The sequence below is a fragment of the Garra rufa genome, chromosome 10, assembly GCF_049309525.1.
Source record: "Garra rufa chromosome 10, GarRuf1.0, whole genome shotgun sequence".
NCBI lineage: Eukaryota > Metazoa > Chordata > Actinopteri > Cypriniformes > Cyprinidae > Garra > Garra rufa.
Window position 1 is genome coordinate 37,391,867 of NC_133370.1, and position 26,044 is coordinate 37,417,910.

At 38.4% G+C, this 26,044-nt stretch overlaps 4 protein-coding genes across 9 annotated transcripts; 2 read left to right on the plus strand and 2 right to left on the minus strand.

Annotated features, from left to right (window-relative positions):
* Nucleotides 1-42: 42 nt before the first annotated feature.
* Nucleotides 43-2,630, minus strand: dusp28 (dual specificity phosphatase 28). Of its 2 annotated transcripts, XM_073849107.1 has the most exons (3): nt 2,322-2,630; nt 1,426-2,088; nt 43-1,026 (listed from the first exon to the last, which is right to left on the minus strand). In XM_073849107.1, exons 2-3 carry the CDS (start codon nt 1,768-1,770, stop codon nt 901-903), a joined length of 471 nt encoding a protein of 156 aa, XP_073705208.1. In that variant the 5' UTR covers nt 1,771-2,088; nt 2,322-2,630; the 3' UTR covers nt 43-900. The 2 variants fall into 2 exon arrangements, with proteins under 2 accessions (XP_073705208.1, XP_073705210.1); XM_073849109.1 differs by lacking the exon at nt 2,322-2,630 and having other exon boundaries at nt 1,426-2,315.
* A 502-nt stretch (nt 2,631-3,132) lies between these two features.
* wdr33 (WD repeat domain 33) lies at nt 3,133-18,247 on the plus strand. 5 transcript variants are annotated; one of them, XM_073848864.1, is made up of 23 exons: nt 3,133-3,600; nt 5,997-6,219; nt 6,301-6,369; nt 6,453-6,557; nt 6,702-6,797; nt 6,908-7,059; nt 8,547-8,644; nt 10,648-10,774; nt 10,965-11,119; nt 11,206-11,284; nt 11,417-11,527; nt 11,802-11,896; nt 11,985-12,071; nt 12,156-12,295; nt 12,416-12,568; nt 12,695-13,453; nt 13,558-13,621; nt 13,734-13,977; nt 14,081-14,152; nt 14,714-14,859; nt 14,949-15,050; nt 16,827-17,024; nt 17,109-18,247. In XM_073848864.1, exons 2-23 carry the CDS (start codon nt 6,016-6,018, stop codon nt 17,276-17,278), a joined length of 3,426 nt encoding a protein of 1,141 aa, XP_073704965.1. In that variant the 5' UTR covers nt 3,133-3,600; nt 5,997-6,015; the 3' UTR covers nt 17,279-18,247. The 5 variants fall into 5 exon arrangements, with proteins under 5 accessions (XP_073704965.1, XP_073704964.1, XP_073704966.1 ...); XM_073848863.1 differs by having other exon boundaries at nt 3,133-3,309; XM_073848865.1 differs by having other exon boundaries at nt 3,133-3,309; nt 13,737-13,977.
* Nucleotides 18,248-20,315: 2,068 nt separating this feature from the next.
* sft2d3 (SFT2 domain containing 3) lies at nt 20,316-22,659 on the minus strand. The gene has a single exon (XM_073848855.1). It carries the CDS (start codon nt 21,563-21,565, stop codon nt 20,891-20,893), a length of 675 nt encoding a protein of 224 aa, XP_073704956.1. The 5' UTR covers nt 21,566-22,659; the 3' UTR covers nt 20,316-20,890.
* A 147-nt stretch (nt 22,660-22,806) lies between these two features.
* LOC141344110 (dual specificity protein phosphatase 18) lies at nt 22,807-25,429 on the plus strand. The gene is made up of 2 exons (XM_073848856.1): nt 22,807-23,616; nt 24,535-25,429. Exon 2 carries the CDS (start codon nt 24,539-24,541, stop codon nt 25,109-25,111), a length of 573 nt encoding a protein of 190 aa, XP_073704957.1. The 5' UTR covers nt 22,807-23,616; nt 24,535-24,538; the 3' UTR covers nt 25,112-25,429.
* Nucleotides 25,430-26,044: the final 615 nt, after the last annotated feature.

Genomic DNA, 26,044 nt, shown 5'->3' on the forward strand with positions numbered 1-26,044 from the left:
ATGCTACACAGTATGTTTTAATGAGGGTATAAAATGAATACACACTTACATAGTCCCATTATTTGATTCCTTTATTGAGTAACACAAAAGAATAATGAATACTGTAAGACATGGCTTAACATATAGTGTTATTTAAGAAATGCTAAATAAAATACAGTTCTACAGTAAATGTACAACATTCAACAGACATGTTAGATGTGTTAAATGATTTAAGAAATTTTGGGATGACCTTTATGAATTTATGTAAGTTTTTACCTGACAGCAGCATTTATCTAAAATATTTAAGCATTTCTTTTTTTATGTAAAGTAAATAAAATCCTACTGAGATAACAATTATTTAGCAGGGTAATGTACAACTATGTACAACTTCTAGCAATTTGGTGGTATTATAGGTTTGTTTAAGAGAAGCTTCTGAAAAAAAAATGGCTTTCAGTTTAGCAAAAAAAAGGCTTTCGTGGGAGCTTTAATCCTGTCTTAATAACCTAAAATTGGTCAAAATGTAGGGTGGTACTTATGATTATTATATTTCTACATATATTATATATCATGATTATTTTAAATAATATTTTTTAAATAATATTAATATTTTTTAAAAAAACAGCCTACTCATACTGCAAGGAATAATAAATTGTTTTTTTTATTACACATTAATTGTGTAATACACATTAATAGTTATTAATAATAAAAGCATCAAAATTAGAAAATGCAAATAAATAAAAACCTGAGGATAACAATTTAAGGCACAAATCCTTATTATTATTATTATTATTATTATTATTATTATTATTATTATTATTATAAGGGATTCACAATTTGCAAAAGCTTGAACAGTGACATGTCTTTAGCTATTATTAAGCCCTAAAGGTTGAGAATGTCATATCAGAAAATGTTAATATAAAGTTAAAGTGAAGAGAGGTTGGATCTGCGGCTAGCCGACTTCCTGATCTTCAGCTCCTGTTCATATCGCTCCAGCTGAGTCCAGAATCCAGGGTTAGGCTCAACTACTGATCGGGCACTTTTAACTACCTGATAGAACAAATAGAAATGACAGAAGTAGTAAACAACAGTGAATTCTGGCACAAAAATGTAGAATGCTGTGGTTTATTATCAATTACACTACATTCAGCAATGATTATAATATGAGTGATGAATATTTTGATGTCTTGTGGCTTCTTTTGTTTCGTGCATTTATACCTTCATATCTTTTTTTCTTTTTTTTGTACCTTGTTGCCTACAGGGTATGTCTGCTTTTCCTTTATATAATATGAACCAATAAAATATCAGCAACAAAGAAAAATAATTTATGACTGCACATATAATACAAATTGAAAAAAATCTTTAATGTAAAAAAGAAGTTATACATAAGCTACATGTGTCCTGACTGTTTCATATCAGAAATCAATTTGGCATAAACACTATTCATACCTGGAAGGCATCTGTCAAGGTGAGACCCTGGTGCTTCAATAAATACGCCATACAGACAGTAGCTGAACGACTGCGTCCATTCTTACAGTACACAACAGTGCGCCCCCCCCGTTCTGCCTCACTGGCTATGGCATCAGCACAGCGGTCAAAATACTTGTACAGATCTTCTTGAGGGTCATCATACACAGGCACACGCAAAGTGCTTACACGCATGGAAGGAAAGGGTTGCTGCTTGGAAACATTGATACAAAGAGTGACCGCCTCCTTCTGGATGAGTTCATTGTTACAGGCTGACCGGGCATTACTGATCAGCAGACAGTCTGTAATTGTGCTTAACTGTAGCATTTCTAATTATATGCTTGCATATATGTTAGTGTGTTTTGAAGGAACATCATATGTTGTGAATGACCATAATAATCACAGGTCCATTGGGTACTGTATTCACAGTGGAAAACTAGCTTAATGTTTCATTTAATATATGTATATTATATTATATATTATATTATACTTATATTTCATTTAAGTTCTGTACATACTAGCGTCATTACAAGAGAGGTAGATGCATAGATTAGAAGCTAAAGTATTATATACACTGCATCAGCAAGGAGAATGGTCAGATGTTTCAACCCAGCCTTAATGCCCTTACACAGACAATCTGATGAGCTGTTGATTAAAAAAGAGAGGAGAGAACATTATTTATTTAGAACAAACACATGCAAAAATAAAATAATAAACGGAACAACACTTTTGTACAGTAACCTGAATGTAGAGTAGTCTTGAAATTGTTTACTGGGCATACTCCAGCATTACGTTTAATAGCACGGACATGCTTAGTTTTACAACCTCGTTCAAAACACGACACAAACATTTAGCTCAGATTAAGAAACCATTCTGACCTGCAGATTAGGCGCGGGGATGATCCTCGAAGCGGATGTGTCAGCGCCTAATCATCCTCACCACCACACCACAACAGTCCATATGGCAGGGAAAACGTGCAGTGGACTCACATGCAGCTAACTAACCCCGCCCATTTATGTCAATATTCGTTCCTTCAGGAACCAGTGTAGGATTAAAAATAGCTCTGTGAAACCTAAACTCGACATCCATTTGACCCAATCTATTTGGTATGGCTGTTTTGACGTTGTGTCGTAAAAAAAAACTTTTTCCTTCGCAGTCCAAACAATTATTTATCCACAGTTGCAATAAAAAATTGTTGCCAGTGTACTACTGAGATATGAAAAAATAAAGAATTTATCTGCTGTTTATTTACGGCAAACGAATCATAGCCCCACCTAATGGACAGCTGTGTATCCCAAATTTAAAGAAATAGTTGTTTCCATTCACTGTCATTGTATGTAAATTACATTCTCAGTGTCCCTTTTATGTTTAACTGAAGGAAGGATGTCATATGTGTTTAGAATGAGGTGAGAGTTAGTAACGTTAGATGATGACAGAATTTTCATTTCAAGGTTAACTAATCCAAGCAATGAAAGAAATAACTAAATAAATAAATAAACAATATTAAATAGTAGTCATAATATAACTACTTATAAATAACGTGTAGTATGTAACAACTTTTGTTCTCCAACCTCTACCTATCGCAATTGACTGCGTAAAATAAACATGCATGTAGTGACGCACTTCTCCCGCCGATACGTCTGACATCATGACGTCGTGACGTCGTTTCGTAGTTCAAAGCAACGAAGATGAGAGGAAGCCTCGAGATGGAGGCAGGGGGTTAATTTAACGCGAAAATAGCGAATTAACGCGCACTTTGGAGACAGTTGACATTTCATTTTAAGAAAGACAGTAGAATAGTATCCACAAGGAAGAGTCGTGTGTTAATTTTAGATTAATAGACTCAGTCAGCACTGGATATTTTGGGTGAGTTTCTCAAGTATTGACCGGGCGCCATTTAAACACGCTGTGTGGGAGACAGGAAAGAAATAACCACTCTCACAGCCAGCACACAGCTATCTGCTCCAGCGGACAGATTCTGCTCTCAAATAAACATACTTATTTGTAAGGGGATTCTGTTCTCATTCTGATAGACAGTGAAAATGTGGCCTGTTTGTGAGGGCCTGTGGTAGCATCAGGTATTGTGTTAGCTGGCTAAAGGCTAACATACCTCGAACCGAAGAGAGACATTTGTCGACCTCGAACAAGAAACGACAGGTATAAATTATGCAATAGTCGCTAATTCACGTTTTGTTTTAGCCTCAACATTAAGAGATACATATCATTGATACTTGTGTTTTTAAGTTTTAATAAGTTTGTAATTGAGCTATGCGTTACTACATCAGTGCGGTATGTTACACGCCACCTAAAGAAAATACATTAAACAATTCATATAACTTAATTTTTTTGGCATTCACAAACCCCTCTATTTTACCCGAATAGCTGAAGTTTTCTTAAATTTTTTTAGTCGTAGTGTATTTACGAAAGTGCACAGGATCTACAATATGTTTGCCATTAACAGCTTTTAAATTCAGTATTCCTATGTCAAAAATACAGCTGCATTGATTTTACTCTAAACATATTTTAAATGAAGCTATATAACTTACTGCATCTATGACCGGGTAATGAAATACATTTAGTCGTGCTGATAATAAAATGTGTTCTCACTTTACATCTGGTTAAAGTACTTTTTTTTTTTTTTTTTTGTAATACCATTAACTCTTATGTTATTGGAGAGACTGATCACTTGTGTGCAGAAGAGCTGAGTACAGTTTGAATTTGCTTTGTTTTTTTTCTTTTCACAAATTAATCATTTGCATAAACTTTAAGTGGTCCCAGTGGCACAAGGACAGTGCATTACCACGTTTTACAATGAAAGTAACAAAATTAGTTTATTGTATTTCAACACTAAATGTTTAAATGATGCATTGATGTTTAATCATATTAACATTAACTACACAGATATGCAGGGCTGAGTTCTTTACACGACTTAAAGTTTAATGGCTTTATACTCTAGCCAATTAAAAAAAAAACACCACACCCAATGGTCAGCACAAATTATTTTAAGCTGGCAGCCTCCTAATTTGACTAGCATCTACAGAATTACAAATAAATTTGCTCAGAGTATACAGATCTGATCTCTCATTTTTATTTACTGTATGTTATTTACTTTTATATTAGTAAATAAAATAGTTTAAAAAATAATTTAGTAAATTAACTTTTTTTAAATATTTTCTCATGTTTTTTCCCCTCAATGCATTTTCCTAGGCATTAGCAGCATCATTCACTCTTATAACAGACTATTTTTAACAGTTTAGTACACATACCTTACAGTAGGTAATTGACCCAAGTCAACTATACTGATGTCTAAATAGAATACATGAGTTGCATTTGTATTGAAAGAAGTAATCCATCACTGAGATCTTTTTTTATTTTATGAGTGAGCTACATAAAGAAACTGACCCTTTTTTTTCTTTGTTTTTTTTTTTTGTTTTTTGTTTTTTTAGGGAAACAATTACAGTTATAGAATGCAATGTATATCTGCATTTTAGGAGTTAAATTAAAATAATAATTTCTTGCCAGCATTAGTCTAATTATTACACGCAGTGTATTTATTGTATACTAAGTGCAACAAACACATTTAGTTAAAATCACAGGGAAATGTATCATACCTGGTTCTATTGTGATAAACAAATATAACTGTAGTGGTTTTGAATTTAGTTCTTCTGTTGGTTTTACAATGAAATATCCTGTATATGCTGTTGAACCTGTTAGGTGGGCTTGGTACCATAAAAACAAGTAATTAAATCAGTCACTGATTTAGTTCCATCTTTTACGTGTGCACTGTTGTGTATATTTTATTTAATTATTTTTTAATTGGTAATTCAGTAAAACTGCCACTGAACAGGCCATTTGAAAGAATATCAACTGTACTAATACTGCAACCAAAAGTTCATTTTGAAATTTTACTGTGAAAAGCATGATGCTTTTAAAGGTCGTTTACACTGTGGTTCCAGATGCTCAACATCAATAAACCTTGATGTAATTTCTCTGACATGTAAAATGATCCTGTCTGTAAATCTGGAAAAAGCTTTCAAATTCAGCTTGGGTTTGCTTTGATATCACTTGCACCATGCCACAGCTTGCATTTGGAACAACTTGTTATGGAAACCAGTGTATAATTGTGATGATAAAATTTATTTTATAATGATTAGAAAGGCTTTTACCCTTTGTCTGCCATCCATCTTCACCTAAATACTGTTTATTTCAGCTTGAAACACCTATTTCACATTTCAAAGAACTGTTTTGATTCATTGCAGTGTCTTATTAGTTTGTTGCTTTACTGATTTAGTCAGTTTCTTGGTAGTATTAGAGATGTTTCTTATTTACCAATCAATGTGTTTTTTTTTTGTTTGTTTGTTTTGTTTTTTGGCTGCAAGCTAACTTTGGACTTTGGGAGCAAACTTATTAACCATAAAACTTTGTTTATACTTGTTAATTTCTTTTCTGACTCTGTGTGTACAATTTTTACATTGACCTCTGCATTTGGTTGTTTTGTGCTAATGTCATAAACACTAAACTCATAGTAAATTTATTTCTCATCACATTCTCAGGTGTTGCAAAACTGTCACTATGGCAGCAGATATTGGCTCACCTCCCCGGTTCTTCCATATGCCTCGGTTCCAGCACCAGGCACCTCGTCAGCTGTTCTACAAGAGGCCAGACTTTGCCCAGCAGCAGGCTATGCAGCAGCTGACTTTCGATGGCAAGCGCATGAGAAAAGCTGTGAACCGCAAGACCATTGATTATAATCCGTCTGTCATCAGACATCTTGAGGTATAAGCCTGACTAAATGTAACAGAGTGTGGCAATGCAACATCTGGCAAATGTAACATCTGGAAAATTACTCCATTTCAGAATCGATTGTGGCAACGAGATCATCGAGATTTCCGTGCTATTCAGCCAGATGCAGGCTGCTACAACGATGTATGATTTACTACTTTTTTGGTTCTTATGTTTTCTGTTCAAGGTTATATATCTATCTCATAAAATGAATTACTTTTTTGCAGCTTGTTCCTCCAGTTGGTATGCTTAATAACCCTATGAATGCTGTTACAACAAAGTTTGTCAGAACCTCCACCAACAAAGTCAAATGCCCTGTGTTTGTTGTGCGGGTAAGTGTTAAGCTTTTGATTTAAAAAGTTTATGATAGTTTGATGCATTGTGTTGAAATGCATCCTTTCACTATGTAACCCATGTACAGCCTACTACTTTGGTTTTTCTAAACCATTCCATACCCTTTTCTTCTTTTCTTACAGTGGACTCCTGAAGGCAGGCGGCTTGTAACAGGTGCCTCCAGTGGGGAGTTTACTTTATGGAATGGGCTCACATTTAACTTCGAGACAATTTTGCAGGTAACCAGAGACCATATTTTAGATTTGTGGCTCACCACCCTTACCTCACAACCTGAAAAGCTTGCTAAAAGGTCCTTATTTATTTATCCCTTTTTCTTTTCTTCTAATAGGCTCATGATAGCCCTGTCAGGGCAATGACCTGGTCTCACAATGACATGTGGATGTTGACTGCTGACCATGGAGGTTATGTGAAGTACTGGCAGTCCAACATGAATAACGTCAAGATGTTCCAGGCTCACAAGGAGGCGATTAGAGAGGCCAGGTCTATACACAATCTACCATTTTCTGTAGTTAACCCAAGCCTGTTACTGCCTCTGAAGGGCCAGTGCTCTGCCTGTAGGGGGCTCTCCTCAGTGCTGTCAGTTCTGATATACTCTTCCCTGTGCTGCTTATTGTTTATGTCCTTTATTATTGACACGTGTGTGTGTTGTTGTTGCAACACTGCATTTATTTGTCACCTGTGGCTTTTGAGTTATGTATTCTCATATTTTATATACATAACCACTATGTACAGAAAAGGTGTATTTTTCACACTTTTAAATAAAGTATTCCCAATTTTTTATATTCTAAGGTGATGACATGCAGTCTAGAAAAAAAAAAACGTCTGTTAAAAAGACCCTCAGGGACTAAAGTGTTTGTTGGAAGGGTTTTTTGGGGGCCTCCATAGTGGAGGAGCTGGACGCATGTCCTTACACTGGTCTGTTTGTAGCAAACGTACACAACTCTTTAAGTTTCAGTTCACAGTAGTTTGCTAGTGAGACAGGAGCTGTGCTGCCCCTACTGGCCATCAGAGTCTTTGTCACGCTTTCAGTCAGTCCCTAATAAAAATTTTGCCTCTAAATAAAGATTTCTAATAATAAATAACTCCGATATCCACTTTAATACTGCTCTACGGGTATAAATGCACATGGCAACATTTTCATCCACATTGAAATCCAGGTTTATAATTCATTGCCACTCCCTTTTGTTTTGTTAACTCAAGACAATACAGAGCATGTTACATTCTTTCTAATGCAATAAAATGCGATTTCTTCTTCAATATTTTTAAAAACAAAAACGGAAGCCACAAATTTAAAGCCAGTGATATCAGATCATACAAATTGCTCATGGGTTGAAGTAAAACAAACTGAAGAGAGGCTTTCGCTCACATCAGTGGTTTATTTCTTTATTAATAATATAGTGGTATTAGTTTTTTATAATGCAAAAACCTAGTAAGAACATCTGAGCACTGTGGGTAATGTTTGTACTTTATGGTGTTTGGTGGAGTGATACTTCTGCCTTATTTGTCTTTAGAAATAGTAAAATAATGGTGTGTGTTTGGAGGTCAAAAGAGTGAGTTGGTGAACTGAGGCAGGCTCAGTTTTGCCAAATGCTTGAACCAGCTTGTGTGCCTTCTGGAAAGAAGAGCAGTCTGTGTAGGGATGATTGTATTTGAAACATACATGATTACATTTACTAATTGAACTAAAGTTTCATATGCTAATTCCATTTTCTGATGTACAGCAAGGCTCAGAATACAGAGAAATGTGCATTTAGTGTTAAATGTGTCTTTCGTTTTAGCTTGTGGTATTAGAGATGCATTTAAGCAAGTTATGATAGGACTGTCCGTAGAGTAAGTTGTCTGCTAAGGAGATGGATGCTTCCTTGTCAGATCCGCTCAAAAGGCCCCCACAGGGTGTAAGGTGTCCACCCTACAGAGAACTGCTATGTTATCCTTCATTGTTGATTCTCTCCCTACTGTGTCTTCAGTTTCTCTCCTACGGATAATAAATTTGCCACTTGCTCTGATGATGGAACTGTGCGCATCTGGGACTTTCTGCGCTGTCATGAGGAAAGAATTCTGAGAGGTATGTTGTATAAGATGTGGAGATATTCACAAATGCTTTCCTTTAAACATAAAATTACACTGTCTTCTGGGTTCACAGAGTCTTTGCATTACCTTTCACACACATTTGCAAACCCTTACCATGGGCTGTCGGTATCAGTTTTGTGTTCTTTTTTTGTCTTTGACTTTTTTGGCCATTTACATGGGTCTGCAGTTTGCTTAAATATTCATTAGGCCTTGTGTTTGAGATTGTAACTATTTAATTTAAGCACTGAACCTGATAAATCCTTTTTGTAAACGTGTAATGACAAAGATACAGTTATCTGTATGCTGACAGTGTTTGTACATTTTTAAGCAATGCATGTTCTTGCTATTGTACTATGTATTAAAAAAAAAAGAAATTCTGCACACTGTTTGCCGGTTGTGCCTAATAACTCTTGTCACAAAACATGTTTTGTGTAATATAGTCTTGTATTTACTAAACATGTCTGAGGTAATTTTGTAGGACACCAAACAATCTGAAACAATAATTTTGTAGTAGAAAAGTTTAGATATCTTTTCTCAAATAAAATGATTAATTCTTTCATCAGTCTTTCTTTCAAACAGATTATCAAATCTAGTGATGAACAGCTGTCTAAAAATCTTGCGTTTTTTTCCTGAGACAAAAGATTCTTACCGTAACACATTATCATTATCTCTCAATGTTTTCGTATTGAATGCCACACTGTAGTACAGAATTGAACTCAAATATGAGTCCATATACCCTATACTTTTTTTAAACTTACCATTTGCCTAAGAATTTATTATATTTACTTGCATATGTTCTTTCTTTTTCTGTACTTATGTTGTCTTTTAGTTAAAAAAAAAAAAGTTGGTCCTTTTGGCACAATTTAAAATATTTGCATTTATTACAATGCAATGAAGATGAAGTATTGGTCTCTTACAATACCAACAACGTGTAATCATGTAGACATGTATAACCTGACCTGTACCAGTTTAAGAAGAAATCTTAAAAAAAAAAAAAAAAAAAAATGCACAGACTTCGTTTCTAATAAAACTGTATTTAAGAAATACAATACTGTAAAACCTTTGAGAGCTAGTTGTGAGATGATGACTTGGTTTTTATCGTCTTTATATTCAGTTCAATAACAGTACCAGTCAAATGTTATGTCAGACTTACTGTTTGTTTCTTTTGTGCGCAAGAGAGAGTAATGCAAAGAATTGATGTGAGTGACTGGATATGAACCTTTAATAATAAAGGTTCAATACCTATACCTGTTAAGCCAATAAAAAAAACAGTGTGAAAAAATCCTTTTTTGGCAGTTTAAAAATCTTCAGGACTGTAATTAAATAAACACAATATTATGTGAAAAATGTTCTATGCCTTCTATGTCACTATCCCATTTGCAGTGATCTGGACTTCTCAACAGTAGAAATAGGACTTTCAGTCATGCTTTTTATAGTTTTTTTTTGTATCATACTGATTTTCATTACAAAACGGAGCATTCTTTCACAACAGAGATTTCGCTCTTTTTAACCTTAGACTTTCCTCTTTTTCCTCATGTTTGTGCAAACACACAATTTTAATTTATCTTGCTTTGGATAAAAGCGTCTGTCTGCTAAATGTCTAAATGTAAATCTTAAAAAAAAAAAAAAAAAACGTATTCATGCAGCTTCACCCAGACATTCACCCAGCCTCATTCACGCTTTTTTGTGACAATCAATTTAAAATAATGCTGCCTGTATTTGCTAGTCAAAGTGTCCCACTTCTCAATATGCTTGTTTTTTTTTTTTTTTTTTTTTAAGATTTGTGATTTTCAAATTCAGTGGTATGTGACTCCAGAAATTTAGAAATTTAATCCAATCGATTTTTTTGTTCTGGCTGTTTCTTAGCTTGTCTTTGCTTATTATAGAATTGTGATCAAATAGTACATCGTAATGTTGCTCTGAAATAAGAAAATGTGTGCACATACACAATATGCTTCTCTTTGTCACACACTCATTCAAACTTACATGTGTTTCCAGGTCATGGAGCAGATGTGAAGTGTGTCGATTGGCATCCCACAAAGGGCTTGGTGGTGTCCGGCAGCAAAGACAGCCAGCAACCTATCAAGTTTTGGGACCCAAAGACGGGACAAAGTTTGGCAACGCTGTAAGTTAGCAAACTCCTGTAAGACAGAAAAATATTGTTGCCTATGCCCATGCTTTGACAGGTGTTAACAGATGTAGTTAGCCATTTAACAACAAAAATATTGCTGCATTGCAAATCTTTAAGTTTGAGTACTTAATCAAGTAACAGAAATTAAGAAGGTATTAATTGTACAGTTGTGTTTTGTCCTCAGACATGCACATAAAAACACAGTCATGGAGGTGAAGTGGAACCTCAATGGTAACTGGCTATTGACGGCGTCACGTGACCATTTATGCAAACTGTTTGACATTCGCAACCTCAAAGAAGAGCTGCAGGTTTTTAGAGGACATAAGAAAGAAGCTACAGGTATAATCCTAATGAGAATATGTATTAATATAATGCAGGTGAAGCAGTGTGTTGTATACAAATACGTTTTCACTTTTTGGTTGCAGCTGTAGCTTGGCACCCAGTTCATGAAGGCCTGTTTGCCAGTGGAGGCTCTGATGGATCACTGCTATTTTGGCATGCAGGGTAAGCACCGTTCAGATCCTCTCTGTACCATGTAACCATATATGGTAGCATTAGTCTAAAATGTAATACTATGTGGAGTCGTTTCAAATTTTGTGTTGTTTGACTGCTAAAGTTTTTGAAATATATTGCTAGTGTGGAGAAAGAGGTGGGAGGAATGGAGATGGCTCATGAAGGAATGATCTGGAGTTTAGCCTGGCATCCACTGGGCCACATCTTGTGTTCTGGGTCTAACGACCATACCAGGTAAGTGTGTGTCAAAAAAACATGCATATAGCGACCAGGGTTGTCACATTTAATGAAATTTCAGTAGTTAATAAATTTCACTTGTCTCGATACCACAGCAAAAAACAATATGCTATTAAACACATTCCTTTATTTATAGTTCAGTTTTAATACATAAATTAAATGTTCCATGCAGTTCAGCAAATGGTCAGAAACAAAGAAATGGATAATTATAAATATAAAATGCTCTAGTTTGCATAGACTGTTGCTCATTGCTCTGTGGTCACTTGCTCAGCAAATTTTGGACAAGGAATCGGCCGGGGGACAAGATGCGGGACAGATACAATCTGAACTTGTTGCCTGGAATGTCAGAAGATGGAGTGGAGTATGGTTAGTATTCCTTGATCTCTTGCAATTTTTAAAACCCTATAGAGGATGTACATATGAATTCATAATGCTTTGTTTTGGGTAATTCTAGATGACATAGAGACCAATAGTGTTGCAGCCATTCCTGGCATGGGGATCCCAGAACAACTAAAGGCTGCCATGGAACAAGAACAAACTGGTAAAGACACAAATACATGCACATTTACAATGAATATTTATAAGTTCAAACTAGTTGGTAATTTATAATTGGTGGTTTGCTCAGGCAAAGAGATGGTGGCAGAACCTGAGATGAGCATTCCAGGGTTGGACTGGGGAATGGAAGAGGTCATGCTGAAGGACCAAAAAAAGCCCCCAACTAAAAAGGTTCCTTATGCAAAGCCAATTCCAGCTCAGTTTCAACAGGTCAGTATAATAATCTTATACTCTTAGTAGCACTAGCAGACAGGTTTTGGTCTTAAAATAATTTAATAAGTTATAATTTGGCTACATGTGTGTTCCTTCGTTTTTTGACTTACTCAATAGGCCTGGGCAGAGAATAAGGTTCCAGCGTTGCCTCCTGGAGAGGTTCCAAAGGAAAGGAAAGATGAGAAGACAGTAGATGGCAAGAAGAAGACACAAGCAGAAATTGAACAGGAAATGGCTGCCCTGCAGTACACAAACCCAATGTTGCTTGAGGTCTGCAAATATGATTACATATACAGCTTTAGCATTGTGCTGTTAAAATGTGAATAATCACTGTATTAGGCATATACCCGTATACTGCTTAAATAATTAATAAATAAATTATGTTTTTGTCCATAGCAACTGAAGATTGAGCGAATGGCACAGTTACAAGAGCAGGGAATGCCTCCCCCTGCTGGACAGTCAGGGCCAATGCCACCCTTTCCAGGGCAGGGTGGTCTGATGCCCCCTCCAACACAAGGATTCCCTCAGTCCATGCCTCCACAACAAATGCCACACAATATGCCTCTAATGGGGCCAGGTGGAATGACTGGTCCTTTCATACCTCCAGGCCAAATGGCTCCACCAGGACCTCCTATACACCAGGGTCCCCCTCCTCAGGGCATGATGGGTCCAGACATGCATGGACCTCCACGTCATCCAGGTGCTCACAGGAACATGGGACCCCAGGGTCCTCCTGGCCCGCCACCTGGCCCTAGAGGCATGCAAGGACCTCCCCCAACAGGAATGCCCCCAGGTTCTGGTGGACCTCCAGCCAGTATGATGGGACCACCACCACGAGGACAGGGGCCACCACAGGGAGGTATGATACATCAGGACATAAGGGGGCCTGGGCCTCATGGAAACATGATGGGCCCTCAGGGACCCATGCCAGGGAATATGATGGGCCCTCCATCCAGGACTCATGGTAACATACAGGGCATGGGAAATATGCATGGAATGGGGCCTCCTCCAGGGGGTATGCATGGACCACCAAACAACATGCAAGGTCCAATAGGAAACATGCAAGGACCTCCAGGCAATATGCAGGGCCCTCCACCATATATGCAAGGCAAACCACCACACATGGGTGATGGAAACCGTGGACAGTTCAACCAGGTGAAGAAACAGTTTATATAAACACATCCATGAATGTTTAGGACAAAAAGATGTAACTAGATCAGGGTAGATTCTATTGCTGAAGTGTTGTGCATGTCTTCCAGGGACAGAATCCTGGGCCTCAGTCAATGATGCATGGAATAGGACAGCAGGGTCCTAACGGGAAAGGTAACACTCAGTGAACTCTTTTGGGAAGAAAAGTTAATTCATATGCAAGATAATTTAATCAAGACTAGTAGTTTGTGAGAGTTAGTAGCGATTCCCTTTGTGTTTGTGTCAGGAGATGGTCCTCGAGGACCATCTAACCACCACATGGGACCTCCACAGGAGCGTCAAGGCCCTGGTCAGGGCTCAGATGGAGGTCAGTACTGGGGTGATGATGGGGGTTATCAAGAGGGCTGGAGAAGAGGCCCTGGAGGTCCTGGGCAGGAATATTCTGTAGGTCACAGAGGAATCTCTGGAGGCCCATGGGAGGGCCAGGAAAGGTTTGCCTCACATGATGGAGAGTACATGGGACACGACAGGTATATTTCATTCTGTACAATCTAACCTTATATAGCTATTTTTTAAATGGTCTGAGTAACATGGATTAGAATGTGAAATGTGTTCCTGGTGACATGTTTACAGGTATGATGGGTATGAGGATTCTGGTGAGGAGTTTGACCAGAGGCAGAGACGACCACCGCATGGAGATGACTCGTAAGTGTTATGTGCCACATGAGATGTAGTCCACAATTAGCTTTACTGTGTTATGACAGAAAGAAAATAACTAATTCAAAAAGATTCCTAAGAATGAAACACTGGAAACTAAGGCTTTGCTTCTGCCCATTGTGTCTCACAGAAATGTGATTGTTCAAGCCTTTTAAAGTCTACAATTTTTATTATGAGCCTTTATAGACATGTTCATTCTATGACTGCTTTATGATACTTTACCTGTCCCTGCAGAAGATGGTGCATAGTTGTCATCTTTGTATTCAGCTCATGTTTGATACAAACTTGTACAGATGCAGATACCTTATGGCCTCCCTGGGTTATTTATATATATATATAGCATATTCCATCTTCCTAAATAGGTTCTTAAAAGCAAATTTGAGTGTTGCCACCTAGTTGACCCACTAATTGGGATTTTCCCCCCAAAAGTAAATTTACTTGATTCCAAGATTCTCACAAACTTTTATAGGCAGATTTTTTTCTCTCTCACCAGCATTGTCAGTTGATTGATAAATGCATGATCTTTATTGTCTGGATCTGAATGTGCAGATACCGGAGGACAGGCCCGAGTGGCCGTGGTGGAATGGGCGGCTACCAAGATGAGTATGGTGGAGATGAGAGCTTTGATTCTCAAGAAGACATGGGCCAAGGTTGGGGAGGAAGAGGAAGACCACGTGGTGGGCCACCAAGAGGAGGTAAAAATCTTTTCCATTCACCTGTCCATCAGCTCACCTTGCGTCCATTAAAACTGAGGTGTCAGGTTTGAACATGACATCTTTCTTAGGTGGTGTAGGAAGAAAGGGACTTCTCCCAACTCCTGATGATTATCCCTGTCACTATGAAGGAGGAAGAAACCAGGAGGGCTGGGAGGGAGGGCGAGATTCAGGTAGAAGTGCATGAAGGGGATGCCAATAAATGTTCTTGTTGTTGCAGTGTAGTTAGACATGCTTGAGCAAATTCCTATTCTTTCACTGAGGCCATAAACCTGAGTACACACTACATGATTTTAGCTCATTTTCAAGTCAGATTTTTAAGATCTGCAACAACAAAAAAATAAGATTAAAGCCAAATTGGATGATAGGCTGGTTAGCTATGAACATTCCCATGTTCTAAGATTTTACCTCAGAAACAAAAGCAATGAAGAGAGAGTAGTGGCAAGAAATGACCAATAAGAAGGTGAGCAGTGAGAGTGACCAATGAGACGGAACCTATGGGATATCTGTTTACATGTCGTTTTAGTAAACCATTAAAGGGATAGTTCACCCAAAAATGAAAATTTGATGTTTATCTGCTTACCCCCAGGGCATCCAAGATGTAGGTGACTTTGTTTCCTCAGCAGAACACAAACGAAGATTTTTAACAAAAACCAGTGCAGTCTGCCAGCCAAATAATAGAGGTGGATGGGCACCAAACCTTTAAAAGTAAACAAAAACATGCACAGACAAATCCAAATTACACCCTGCGGCTCGTGACGATACATTGATGTCCTGAGACATGAAACGATCGTTTTTTGTGAGAAGCTGAACAGTATTTATATAATTTTTTACCTTTAGTACACAGCCACATCCATCTGTCCTGAGCACAAGCTTTGCATCCGGCTCGTGGCATGTGTATGCGCTCTGGCGTAGTATACGCAAACGCCATAAGGGGAAATCGGTTAAAAGTTCCGGATGAGTTTGTGCAAGCAAATGTAATCTTTTCGCTTTAAATCGGTTTGAACAATCAGGATAAGCGCAAGTAATTACCATTTTTAATAGCCGCTATACCCACAGTCTGTGTGCACTGTGCAAACATTTGCGTATACTACGTCAGAGCGCGTTCACTTGTAACGAGCCGAAAGCTTAACTCGTGATCAGGAGAGATGGACGTGGCTGTGTATCAAAGGTAAAAAATGATATAAATACTGTTCAGTTTCTCACAAAAACCGATCGTTTCGTGTCTCAGGACATCAGTGTATCGTCACGAGCCGCAGGGTGTAATTTGGATTTGTCTGTGTATGTTTTTCTTTCCTCTAAAGAATTAGTAACCATTGACTGCCATTATTTGACTGACAGACTGCACTGTTTTTTGTTAAAAAATCTTTGTTTGTGTTCTGCTGAGGAAACAAAGTCACCTACATCTTGGATGCCCTGGGGGTAAGCAAATAAACATCAAATTATCATTTTTGGGTGAACTAACCCTTTAAGTATTACTAGTAATATGAAATGTAGATGATAATAGAATATAGTTTGTGGACATCCTTTAACCTAATGTAGAATTCTTTATGAAGAACAGAAAGCCCTTGTTGCCCACGTCTGTTTGAAATGTTTTTGCTCCATTTTCATTTATTTGTCACTTTAGCTTCAGCACAAAAACTGTCATTGTAGCAGCCATTTGAAAAGATTTTGTCACTTTTTTTTTCATGAAATATTGTTACACGCTATATTAAGAATCTGTTTCTGGTGTAAATCGAGTGTACATCATCTACAGTTAATATAGTGTGTCCACCTGTGCCTCATAGTTCATGGATGTTGTATAATATTAAGAGTAAAGCAGTTTGTGTTTTTTTTTTCTTTTGTTGTGTAAAGTACACTTGGCATAAGTGTTATGTAAAAATGTTGCATAGTTTGAGATTAACATCAAAGAAACAATCCAATTTATGCTGGTGTATATGTGTGTTCAGGTCATGAGAGTTATCGGGATGGTCAGCGGCCAGACCACAATATGCATGACAGTTCTTCTCCAGCCAGTAGAGAGCGTTCCTCCTCTCTACAGGGCATGGATATGGCCTCACTGCCTCCACGCAAACGGCCTTGGCATGACGGACCAGGCACTGGTGACATGGACTCCCCTGGTGCAGGGCCTGATGACAGAGGAGCAGGTGAGGGAATGATATGTGACAAAGATTTGTTTTAATGTAAAACATAAGGCATTCTGCTTACTAATATTATCTAACTCACTATAGGTCGACCATCACCAAGAGACGAAGGTGGGTATGGACCTCCTTCACGGGGAGGAAGAGGTGGTTGGGGCCGTGGTGGGCCACCCAACCCAGGTGGTCCTGGTCCCAATGTGGGTCCAAATAGCAGGCGAGGGGCTCCACGTGGTGTTATGAGGGGAGGTCGCGGACGGTAGGAATGGTCACACCCATTTTACCGGGCACAATGGGGTAAAACCCACTACAGTGAGGACAGGGTAAACAAAGAACCACATATGGCTACAATACCAGCTTCATTGAGAGTCTGAAAAATGATGCAGGCTTGGATCGATGTCTGGAAGCACTTCAGTAAAATCAGCATGGAACCCTGATTGGTGGCTGAGGTTTAGCTATTTCTCTATGATGTATTGGATGGAAGGTGGTGGTACTAGTTATCCTGGGCCAGATGTTTTGGCTTACCATGCCCCTTGCTACCTGCTTGGTGTACACATTGGTACATGCAACTTTTTCTAACCTTACATCAGCACTGAGAATAATAACTGATGTAAGAGGGGGCTCATCATGGTGTAGTGTGGAACATCTTTTATAATGGACTAACAATTGTGGTCCAGGATAGTTTATTTGTGATGCATGGTACAACTGTGTAAAATCATAAGAGACATCCCTTCCCTGCACTGAGCAGCTGACCGGCTTTGTGATTCACTTGGACAGCGACAGCTGAATTTGTACCAGCACCTGAACCCCTTCTGTGTTTTTTTTTTTTTTGTTGTTGTTGTTGTTTTTTGTTTTTTGAATTTAATGCTTCTAATGTATACAACACAGAATGTTGTGTGTACCATTGAGTTCCTCAGTCAGATTCTGTCATCCAGCAAATGAAAGTCAATCTAGGTAAAGGCCAATGTTGAACTGGCATCATCTTGTGGACTATGTCTACTACTAGAGAAAAGTGGACTCCTGAATGTTTCATTCCCCCAGTGTCTCAGCTGTGTTTATTTAATTTCATTTTTATGTAAAATAATGGATATAATCTTTCTGTAACCTTACCAGGCTACTTTGAGTGACAAAGTTGCAGACTTTGTTTCTGTGTGTACAGTTGGTCACAAAATTTGTCATTGTTTTGTCCTTTTTGTATGAAACCATAATAGACTCTGCAAAATTTATGTAAACTCTCTCTGCTCTTGTCATTTCTTTTTTCACACACTCTGGTTTTATGACACAGATAAGAGCTCTTGAAGGTAGCGGTGTCAGTCATGATTCTGGAGATCTACCTTTTCTATCTTGCATTCCAGTAGAAGTGTTGTCACACAAGCCTGAGATTCTCTGTTGGTCATGTGTTATTGTGAATTTGCAGCCAGTTCACAACAAATTCACAAATTTTATAAGCAGTGGAACTTGAATACTATACAGTCGTGGCCAAAAGTTTTGAGAATTACATAAATATTGGAAAAGTTGCTGCTTACGTTTTTATAATAGCAATTTGCATATACTCCAGAATGTTATAAAGAGTGATCAGATGAATTGCATAGTCCTTCTTTGCCATGAAAATTAACTTAATCCCGAAAAAAACTTTCCACTGCATTGTTAAGAAGGCTTCAGGGCATCCAAGAAAGTCCAGCAAGCGCCAGGATCGTCTCCTAAAGAGGATTCAGCTGCGGGATCGGAGTGCCACCAGTGCAGAGCTTGCTCAGGAATGGCAGCAGGCAGGTGTGAGCGCATCTGCACGCACAGTGAGGCCAAGACTTTTGGAAGATGGCCTGGTGTCAAGAAGGGCAGCAAAGAAGCCACTTCTCTCCAAAAAAAAAAAAACATCAGGGACAGATTGATCTTCTGCAAAAAGTATGGTGAGGACTGGGGCAAAGTCATATTTTCCGATGAAGCCTCTTTCCGTTTGTTTGGGGCATCTGGAAAAAGGCTTGTCTGGAGAAAAGGTGAGTGCTACCATCAGTCCTGTGTCATACCAACAGTAAAGCATCCTGAGACCATTCATGTGTGGGGTTGCTTCTCATCCAAGGGAGTGGGCTCACTCACAATTTTGCCCAAAAACACAGCCATGAATAAAGAATGGTACCAAAACACCCTCCAACAGCAACTTCTTCCAACAATCCAACAACAGTTTGGTGAAGAACAATGCATTTTCCAGCACGATGGATCACCGTGCCATAAGGCAAAAGTGATAACTAAGTGGCTCGGGGACCAAAACGTTGATATTTTGGGTCCATGGCCTGGAAACTCCCCAAATCTTAAAACTTGTGGTCAATCCTCAAGAGGCGGGTGGACAAACAAAACCCCACTAATTCTGACAAACTCCAAGAAGTGATTATGAAAGAATGGGTTGCTATCAATCAGGATCTGGCCCAGAAGTTGATTGAGAGCATGCCCAGTCGAATTGCAGAGGTCCTGAAAAAGAAGGGCAAATACTGACTCTTTGCATAAATGTCATGTAATTGTCGATAAAAGCCTTTGAAACGTATGAAGTGCTTGTTGTAATTATATTTTAGTACATCACAGAAACAACTGAGACAAAGATCTAAAAGCAGTGTAGCAGCAAACTTTGTGAAAACTAATATTTGTGTCATTCTCAAAACTTTTGGCCACGACTGTCACTGTACATTAACTTGAATTTCCAGTCTCCCACGATTGCACGTGTATGACTAGAAGTCAGTGGCGCAAAGAGTCTTTCATGACTGCCCTTTAGTTCCAACCTTGTAATCAAAATTGTTTTCAATTATTTTTATAACCTACCTTGATTCTTTCAAAAGTGTTGTTTAGAGTTGGATATAAACTTAGCAGGAAGGGAGAACACGGCAGCCCTGCTTTGAGAATTGTCTTGACCAGATTTTACGTAAAGCGGCAATCAATCTCTAAAGCTGTCTCCTGTGATTTTTGTCCTAACCAGCCATGGCAAATGGTGCTAATTTTTTGGTTTCTATTTCTGCCTTCTGGCAAGGTGTAGCTCTGCCCACGCCGAAAACACATTTTTACTAAACAGTTAAAAGCATTCTATCTGTCAAAGCATCATAGCAGTCATAAATAAATGGTATTAAAGGTAAGTGTTAAGTTTTACATTTATTTGCAGTGTTTCATGCTGAAAAGGTCTGCAGGTAATAGTGTAGCAATGAATGAATGAAGCACAGCTCACACACAAGTCACTTTTAAAACAATTAGCTTTCCTGCTGGTCAACACAATAATGTGTGAAGAATGTTTTTGCTGTTATGCAAAACACCCGATTGTGTGAATTTCTATTGAAATGATTGGATTTGACAGCAACAGGGAATGTGTTTACACCTTCACTCTGGTCCAGGAATACCTCAGCACTGGACATGTTGGATGTCTCTCTGATTTAACACTTCAGCTCATTAGTAGAAGTTTGTCATGGGAGACATTCAAAGAACAAGACTGAGAACAACTGCTGTATATTTATGAGCACCATATATAGTGCAGAAGTGATCTGTCCATAAATAAATGCCTTAACTTTATTCAGACCGCATGGCTTGAAAAAGAAAACAAAAATGCTAATTAAGTTTAATGTTAAATTTATTTACAAAAAAATAGGTTTCAAAAGCAGTTCATAAACGTTGAAAGGTAAATAGTATTTGATGTCTTGGTCATACATATGGTCCCTGTCGCAGTGCAAGTCACAAGACATAAAATCTTCCCATCCACGTAGTGCTGTTCACTCAAAAATTCCTCAGTATAGGCACAAGCCAGAGTTTCACAATCAGATCAGTGGCAGTAACAGACCAGTCAAAAAATGAGCGAAAACTAGTAGTTTCAATGGTAAAACAATTTTCTTTTGAGCAGTTCCTGGTCATATAGGCATGGTCTTACCGGACACAGTTCTTTTGATAACGGACGCTGCCATGCCACCCACAAACCTCATCCCGGCACTCCCACCCGGCAACAAAGCCACGATGTAACCCACAATAGCAGCGATCTGAAGGCAGGCTCCGAGAGCGGTAAGCACAGTGCTGTGAAGGCTCAGCGCCGCATACAAAGTGCCCACCAGAGAGCACAGGTACACCGCGGCTCCAGGTGTGGGAGTCGCAATGAGTTTACTGGGTCCACGAAGGATCGCCGCCCCGAGGAGCGCGAACACGGAGCCAAGCGACCACAGCAAAGCAAACTTACGTGCCTTCAGCAGGAGTAAAGGAGCGTAAAGTGCCGACAATCCAAAACACAAAGCAGAGAAGAAAATGCACGTTCCGAACGCGATCAGTCTCTGGGATCGACTCATGCCCGGTAAACAAGGGTCAGGTTCCGATGACCACGGCCACGAGAAGCCGCTGCTCGATCCTTGGCCTGATGACACTCCACGGCTGCTGGATCCGGAGAACGGACTCGACCACTTGCCGAACCAGCTCCCTGGCACCGAAGTGGGTTCATCGATGTCTATTGCAGTGCTGGAACTGGACTGTGATATCGTTTTCGCACCGCTTTTAGACTGAGCCAAATATTCCTGGAGCTGTCGGTTTAATTCAGCCATTATTCACTTTAGAGAGTGTGTGGATGAAAACAGGAAGTTGTGGTATTGCGTTGACAATGATGCACAGTGACGTTGCTGTACACGACGGAAGTAAAACTTTTTGTGTATATAGACGTTTTTCCTGAACACGGAAGTAAGTCCGACTCTTAACTGAAAGAATGCTTTGCATTTCCGGTCTGCATTGTTTCTAGTCAAATTCAATAATGACTGATTGCAGAACAGCAGAACCATACGTCACAGCAGTCACACGGCAGCAGCGCCACGGCAGCAGGCTCAGACGGTAGTGGGCGGAGTCTCCTGCTGCAGCCCAATCAGGTCCCACAAAATATCCGTCCTAAATAGTATTCGAAAATAGAATTGGTATGTCCTAAAAAGTATTCTAAAGATTTCCGGAAGGTCTACTACAATTTACCTTTAGAATTCGAAGTACGGATTAATGCGCACTCTAACGGCTATTATATTGCCCACAACACATTGCGTGTTGAACGAGGATTTGATTAGAACTACAAATACGCATAAAAAGTGTAAAAAAACTACAAACATGGCGTATATGCGCGACCAACGGATGGGTAGAAAAATGGGGTTTAAGTTATAAATAATCAGTGTGTAACCTTATAAAAAAAAATATTTATTTAATGTTATTCGCGTTATATTTCATGTGCAGCAACATAATGAACTTTTATAATGGCAGAAACAAATGATGAGAGTCTGCTGGCCAAAGAGCCCTTCATGCTTCACTTTGAATTTAAGGATGATATGGACATTTCCTTAATGAGTGTGTGAACAAATCATGCCTCTGGATTAATTGCATGTTTAAAGAGTTTTGATTTATTTTAGGTTTAAACTAATTTAGTTAGGTGAGTAATGTGTGGTTATTATTGTTGTTAAATGTGTGCCTTCTGTGCTATATGTTTTGTTTGATTTTGTAATATTTTTTGGGAAAATCCAGTTTATGATGGGTATAGTGTATAGTACATGGTATTATGTACAATGAAAAATTGGTTAATACTGAAATGATTAGGTAAAAAATATAGTTTAACTAAATAAAAACATTCTATTGCTCAAGTTTTGTTTTGTTTTTTGTTTGAGCTTTGTACTCAGTTTATACTGTTTAAAATATATAGAAAAATATAAGTTGATCATTATTTTCACCCACTTTCGATCTCAGATGGAGACTCCGCCCACTACCGTCTGAGCCTGCTGCCGTGGCGCTGCTGCCGTGTGACTGCTGTGACGTATGGTTCTGCTGTTCTGCAATCGGCCCTATCTCGTCAAATTAGGGTATATTCCGAGCTAATAAACTAACGTTAAACCTATTAAAATGTTTTCAAAAAGCACATGGCTCCATAGCGCCATCACTTGGCAATGTCGCAATGACCGTCATTTGTCAGTGCCTCACTTTAATGAGTGTGTAGATGACACGAAGCAGCGGACGTTCGCTACATTAAAAACAGATGGACGCTATTTGAATGGGTTCCTATGGAAACCGGAACAGAAAAGCATTCAATCTGACGTTAGAATTCGTAATGGCGGCGCTCATCTTTTACTCAGGAAAAAGGTCTATATACACACATACACATGCTAACTTATGAGATCTCGGTTTATTAGAAGAAGAATGACGAGATTTTTCCAAAATTTAGTTAAAAAAGCATGTAATTAAATATAGTACAAGTGTGTAAATATCCATTGGAAATAAAGTATCATAAAATGTGTTATTTAAACATTTACATAATGATCTTGTTCTATGTTTTCAAACTTAAGTTCATAAAAGTCCAAGTTTGAATCATTTGTTTGGTTTCATTTGCAGACAGGCTTGTCTGTCATAAAGACATGAAGCTATTGCCCCACAAGCAGAGAGTGTTTAAAATTAATCTCTCTCCTCATTGGCCAGCTGTCTTCAAAGCCTTTTTAGGGTTTGAACTTGCCAACAGGGGATCCCTTGCGCACTAGGGTAGAGCTTAAATGTGAAAGAGACCACACCAAGGGACCAGGTCAGTTACTGAAAACAAGCCTTAAAACACTAGGAACAATACAGGACAATGTGAACACAGGTTAGATATATTTTAAATAAGCTATACTAGCATTGTGTAAGTGTAAAATTAATTGTGAGGGCCTCAGATGCTAGGCTTGAGCCCTCCAGGAACTTAAAGAGGACAAGCATGGATCGGATAGTTTAACGTAGAACAACACTGTAATGTAGTACAGTAGAAATGTCAAAAATATATAGTGTAGGCCTACTGACGGTGTATTCATAAATGGATTTAAGATGCATCATTCCATCATTTGTAGTGGAAAGTTCATTTGAAACTTGAAGCCACAGCTCACGTGTTTATTTAGCTTAGTACACGACTGTGTTAGTTTAGAAATATGCCTGCAGCTTTTGGGTTTACTTGTTTTGCTGGTTTGTGTTCTGTTTTTTCTCCCCTCTGCTGTTTACCCCTTTTTCTCTTCGTTTAGAGCTCTAAAATGTATACAGGTCTGTTATGTGATTCTCATAATTTTTAATTTGTATGTTAGAAATGCAATTCATACATACAGTGACTTTAATACACAATTTATATGAGCATTTTTGACTATTCAAAGATGTGGTGTTGTTATTATTGCCTGTTGTTTTGAGCTTGATGAAGAGCTGTTACTAAAACCTTTTTTTTTTTTTAAGTTTTAAAAATATTCCAAAAACATTAATTTAACATACATACATTTCTAAGAACTTGGCACATGTTTTAGACTTGGATTAAAAACATGTCTTTTTAAAAAATCTTGACAGCAGATTTTCATTGGCCTGTACACATTCATGATTTTTGTGGCTTATGTTCCAAGAACAATTGCAGCTACCTGTGAGAACTATGTAGACCCAAAATAATAATAAAGCTTAATAATAATAGTTTGTTCCCAAACATGTTCTAAACTTGTTTAGTGTATTGTTGTTTTTGATTTTTTTTTAAGTGATATTATTTCTTTCTGTGCAGCCTTATGTCAATATCACAGATAACACCAACTCTCTTCCTGAGTGGGGCTGATGCTCCTATGAATCAGGCACTTATGTCCCGCAAAGGTATTACGCTGATCGTGAACGTGACTCTATCCCACACCTGCCCTATCTACCCAGGTGTGGAGTGCATACGTGTTGCAGTGTCCGACCTCCCAAATGCCCGTCTAGGTGATCATTTTGACCACATAGCAGCTCGAATCCACAGCAACAGAGCTGGAGGAACACTGGTGCACTGCGCTGCAGGCATGAGTCGCTCACCTGCTCTAATAATGGCCTACCTCATGAAGTACAAAGGAGTGACTCTGCGGCAGGCACATAACTGGGTTAAAGACAGCAGACCCTACATACGTCTCAATACAGGATTCTGGACCCAACTTCTGGACTATGAGAAGAAACTCTACGGTAAAAATACTGTGAAGGTGGCTGAACCACTGGATCCATTGCCATTGCCAATGCCTAAAACACCAAAACTACCTTCCAAGTACAACATGAGACAGTGTCCTCCTTCGCCGAGGCTGAGCAAACTTAGAAGATTCACCTCCTTGGCTCTTTAATCAACAACAGCAAACAGATCTTTTGCCAAAAGTGGACCTGAAATGTTCTATTTACATATTGTATGGCCAGTTAAAAAAAAAAAAAAACTTAACCATCATTTTGGATAAGGATCAACAAGATCTATGGAGTGAAACTGACCAAATCAGTACTTCAACATGACTGTTTTGTTTTTCCACTAGGATTTTAAGAGGCTTTTAGCCATTTCCTCCTGGTTTCTAATGTAATTCTCTTTCAAGGATGTTTATTCATAACCTTGTTTATTCGTTTTTGATGTGACCTGGCTGGAATTCCGGGAATAAAACAAATGTTGAAACTTAGTATGTTGCATTATTTAACCAACAGAGGACACTGTTGGAGCATCGAACTCGCGCCATGGAAGAAACCCACGGCTAAAAAATGAAATGCTCAGTGGAAATGGAGGTTAGCTTTGAATATCTAAATTTGGTTGAATTTCTACAGTATTATGTGAATGAGATAAAGACTCTGCACCTTAAATCGTTTTAAACCTTTGTTTTACTGCATCCAGGTTAATGCCTCACTTAAAATTCAGAAAATTATTTTTTTAAAGCCTTCTCAGTTTCATCTTTATATGAACACAGCCCTGTTTACTGAGGGATTATTATTATGTTGTTGTTGTTGTTGTTGTTGTTGTTGTTGTTGATCTCTAGATAGTATAGAATTGGCCTGAGGTTAAGTCTAAAGTTGTCATTCATCACTTTTATAATGCGGGTTTATTCCTCACAATCTCTCTCTTAATAATGTGTGTTTAGTGCTTTTGGCAATGTTTCGTTGGTGCTGAGTGAGGGGAGAGAAGTTTTAGACATGCTTCTCTTGAGGGGGTGAGTGAATGTGCTGAAAGGTGAAAGAGACAGCACGGAGTGGAAGGAGTCAAAATGTCTTAGATAAAAAAAAGGCACTTATTTATCTTGAAA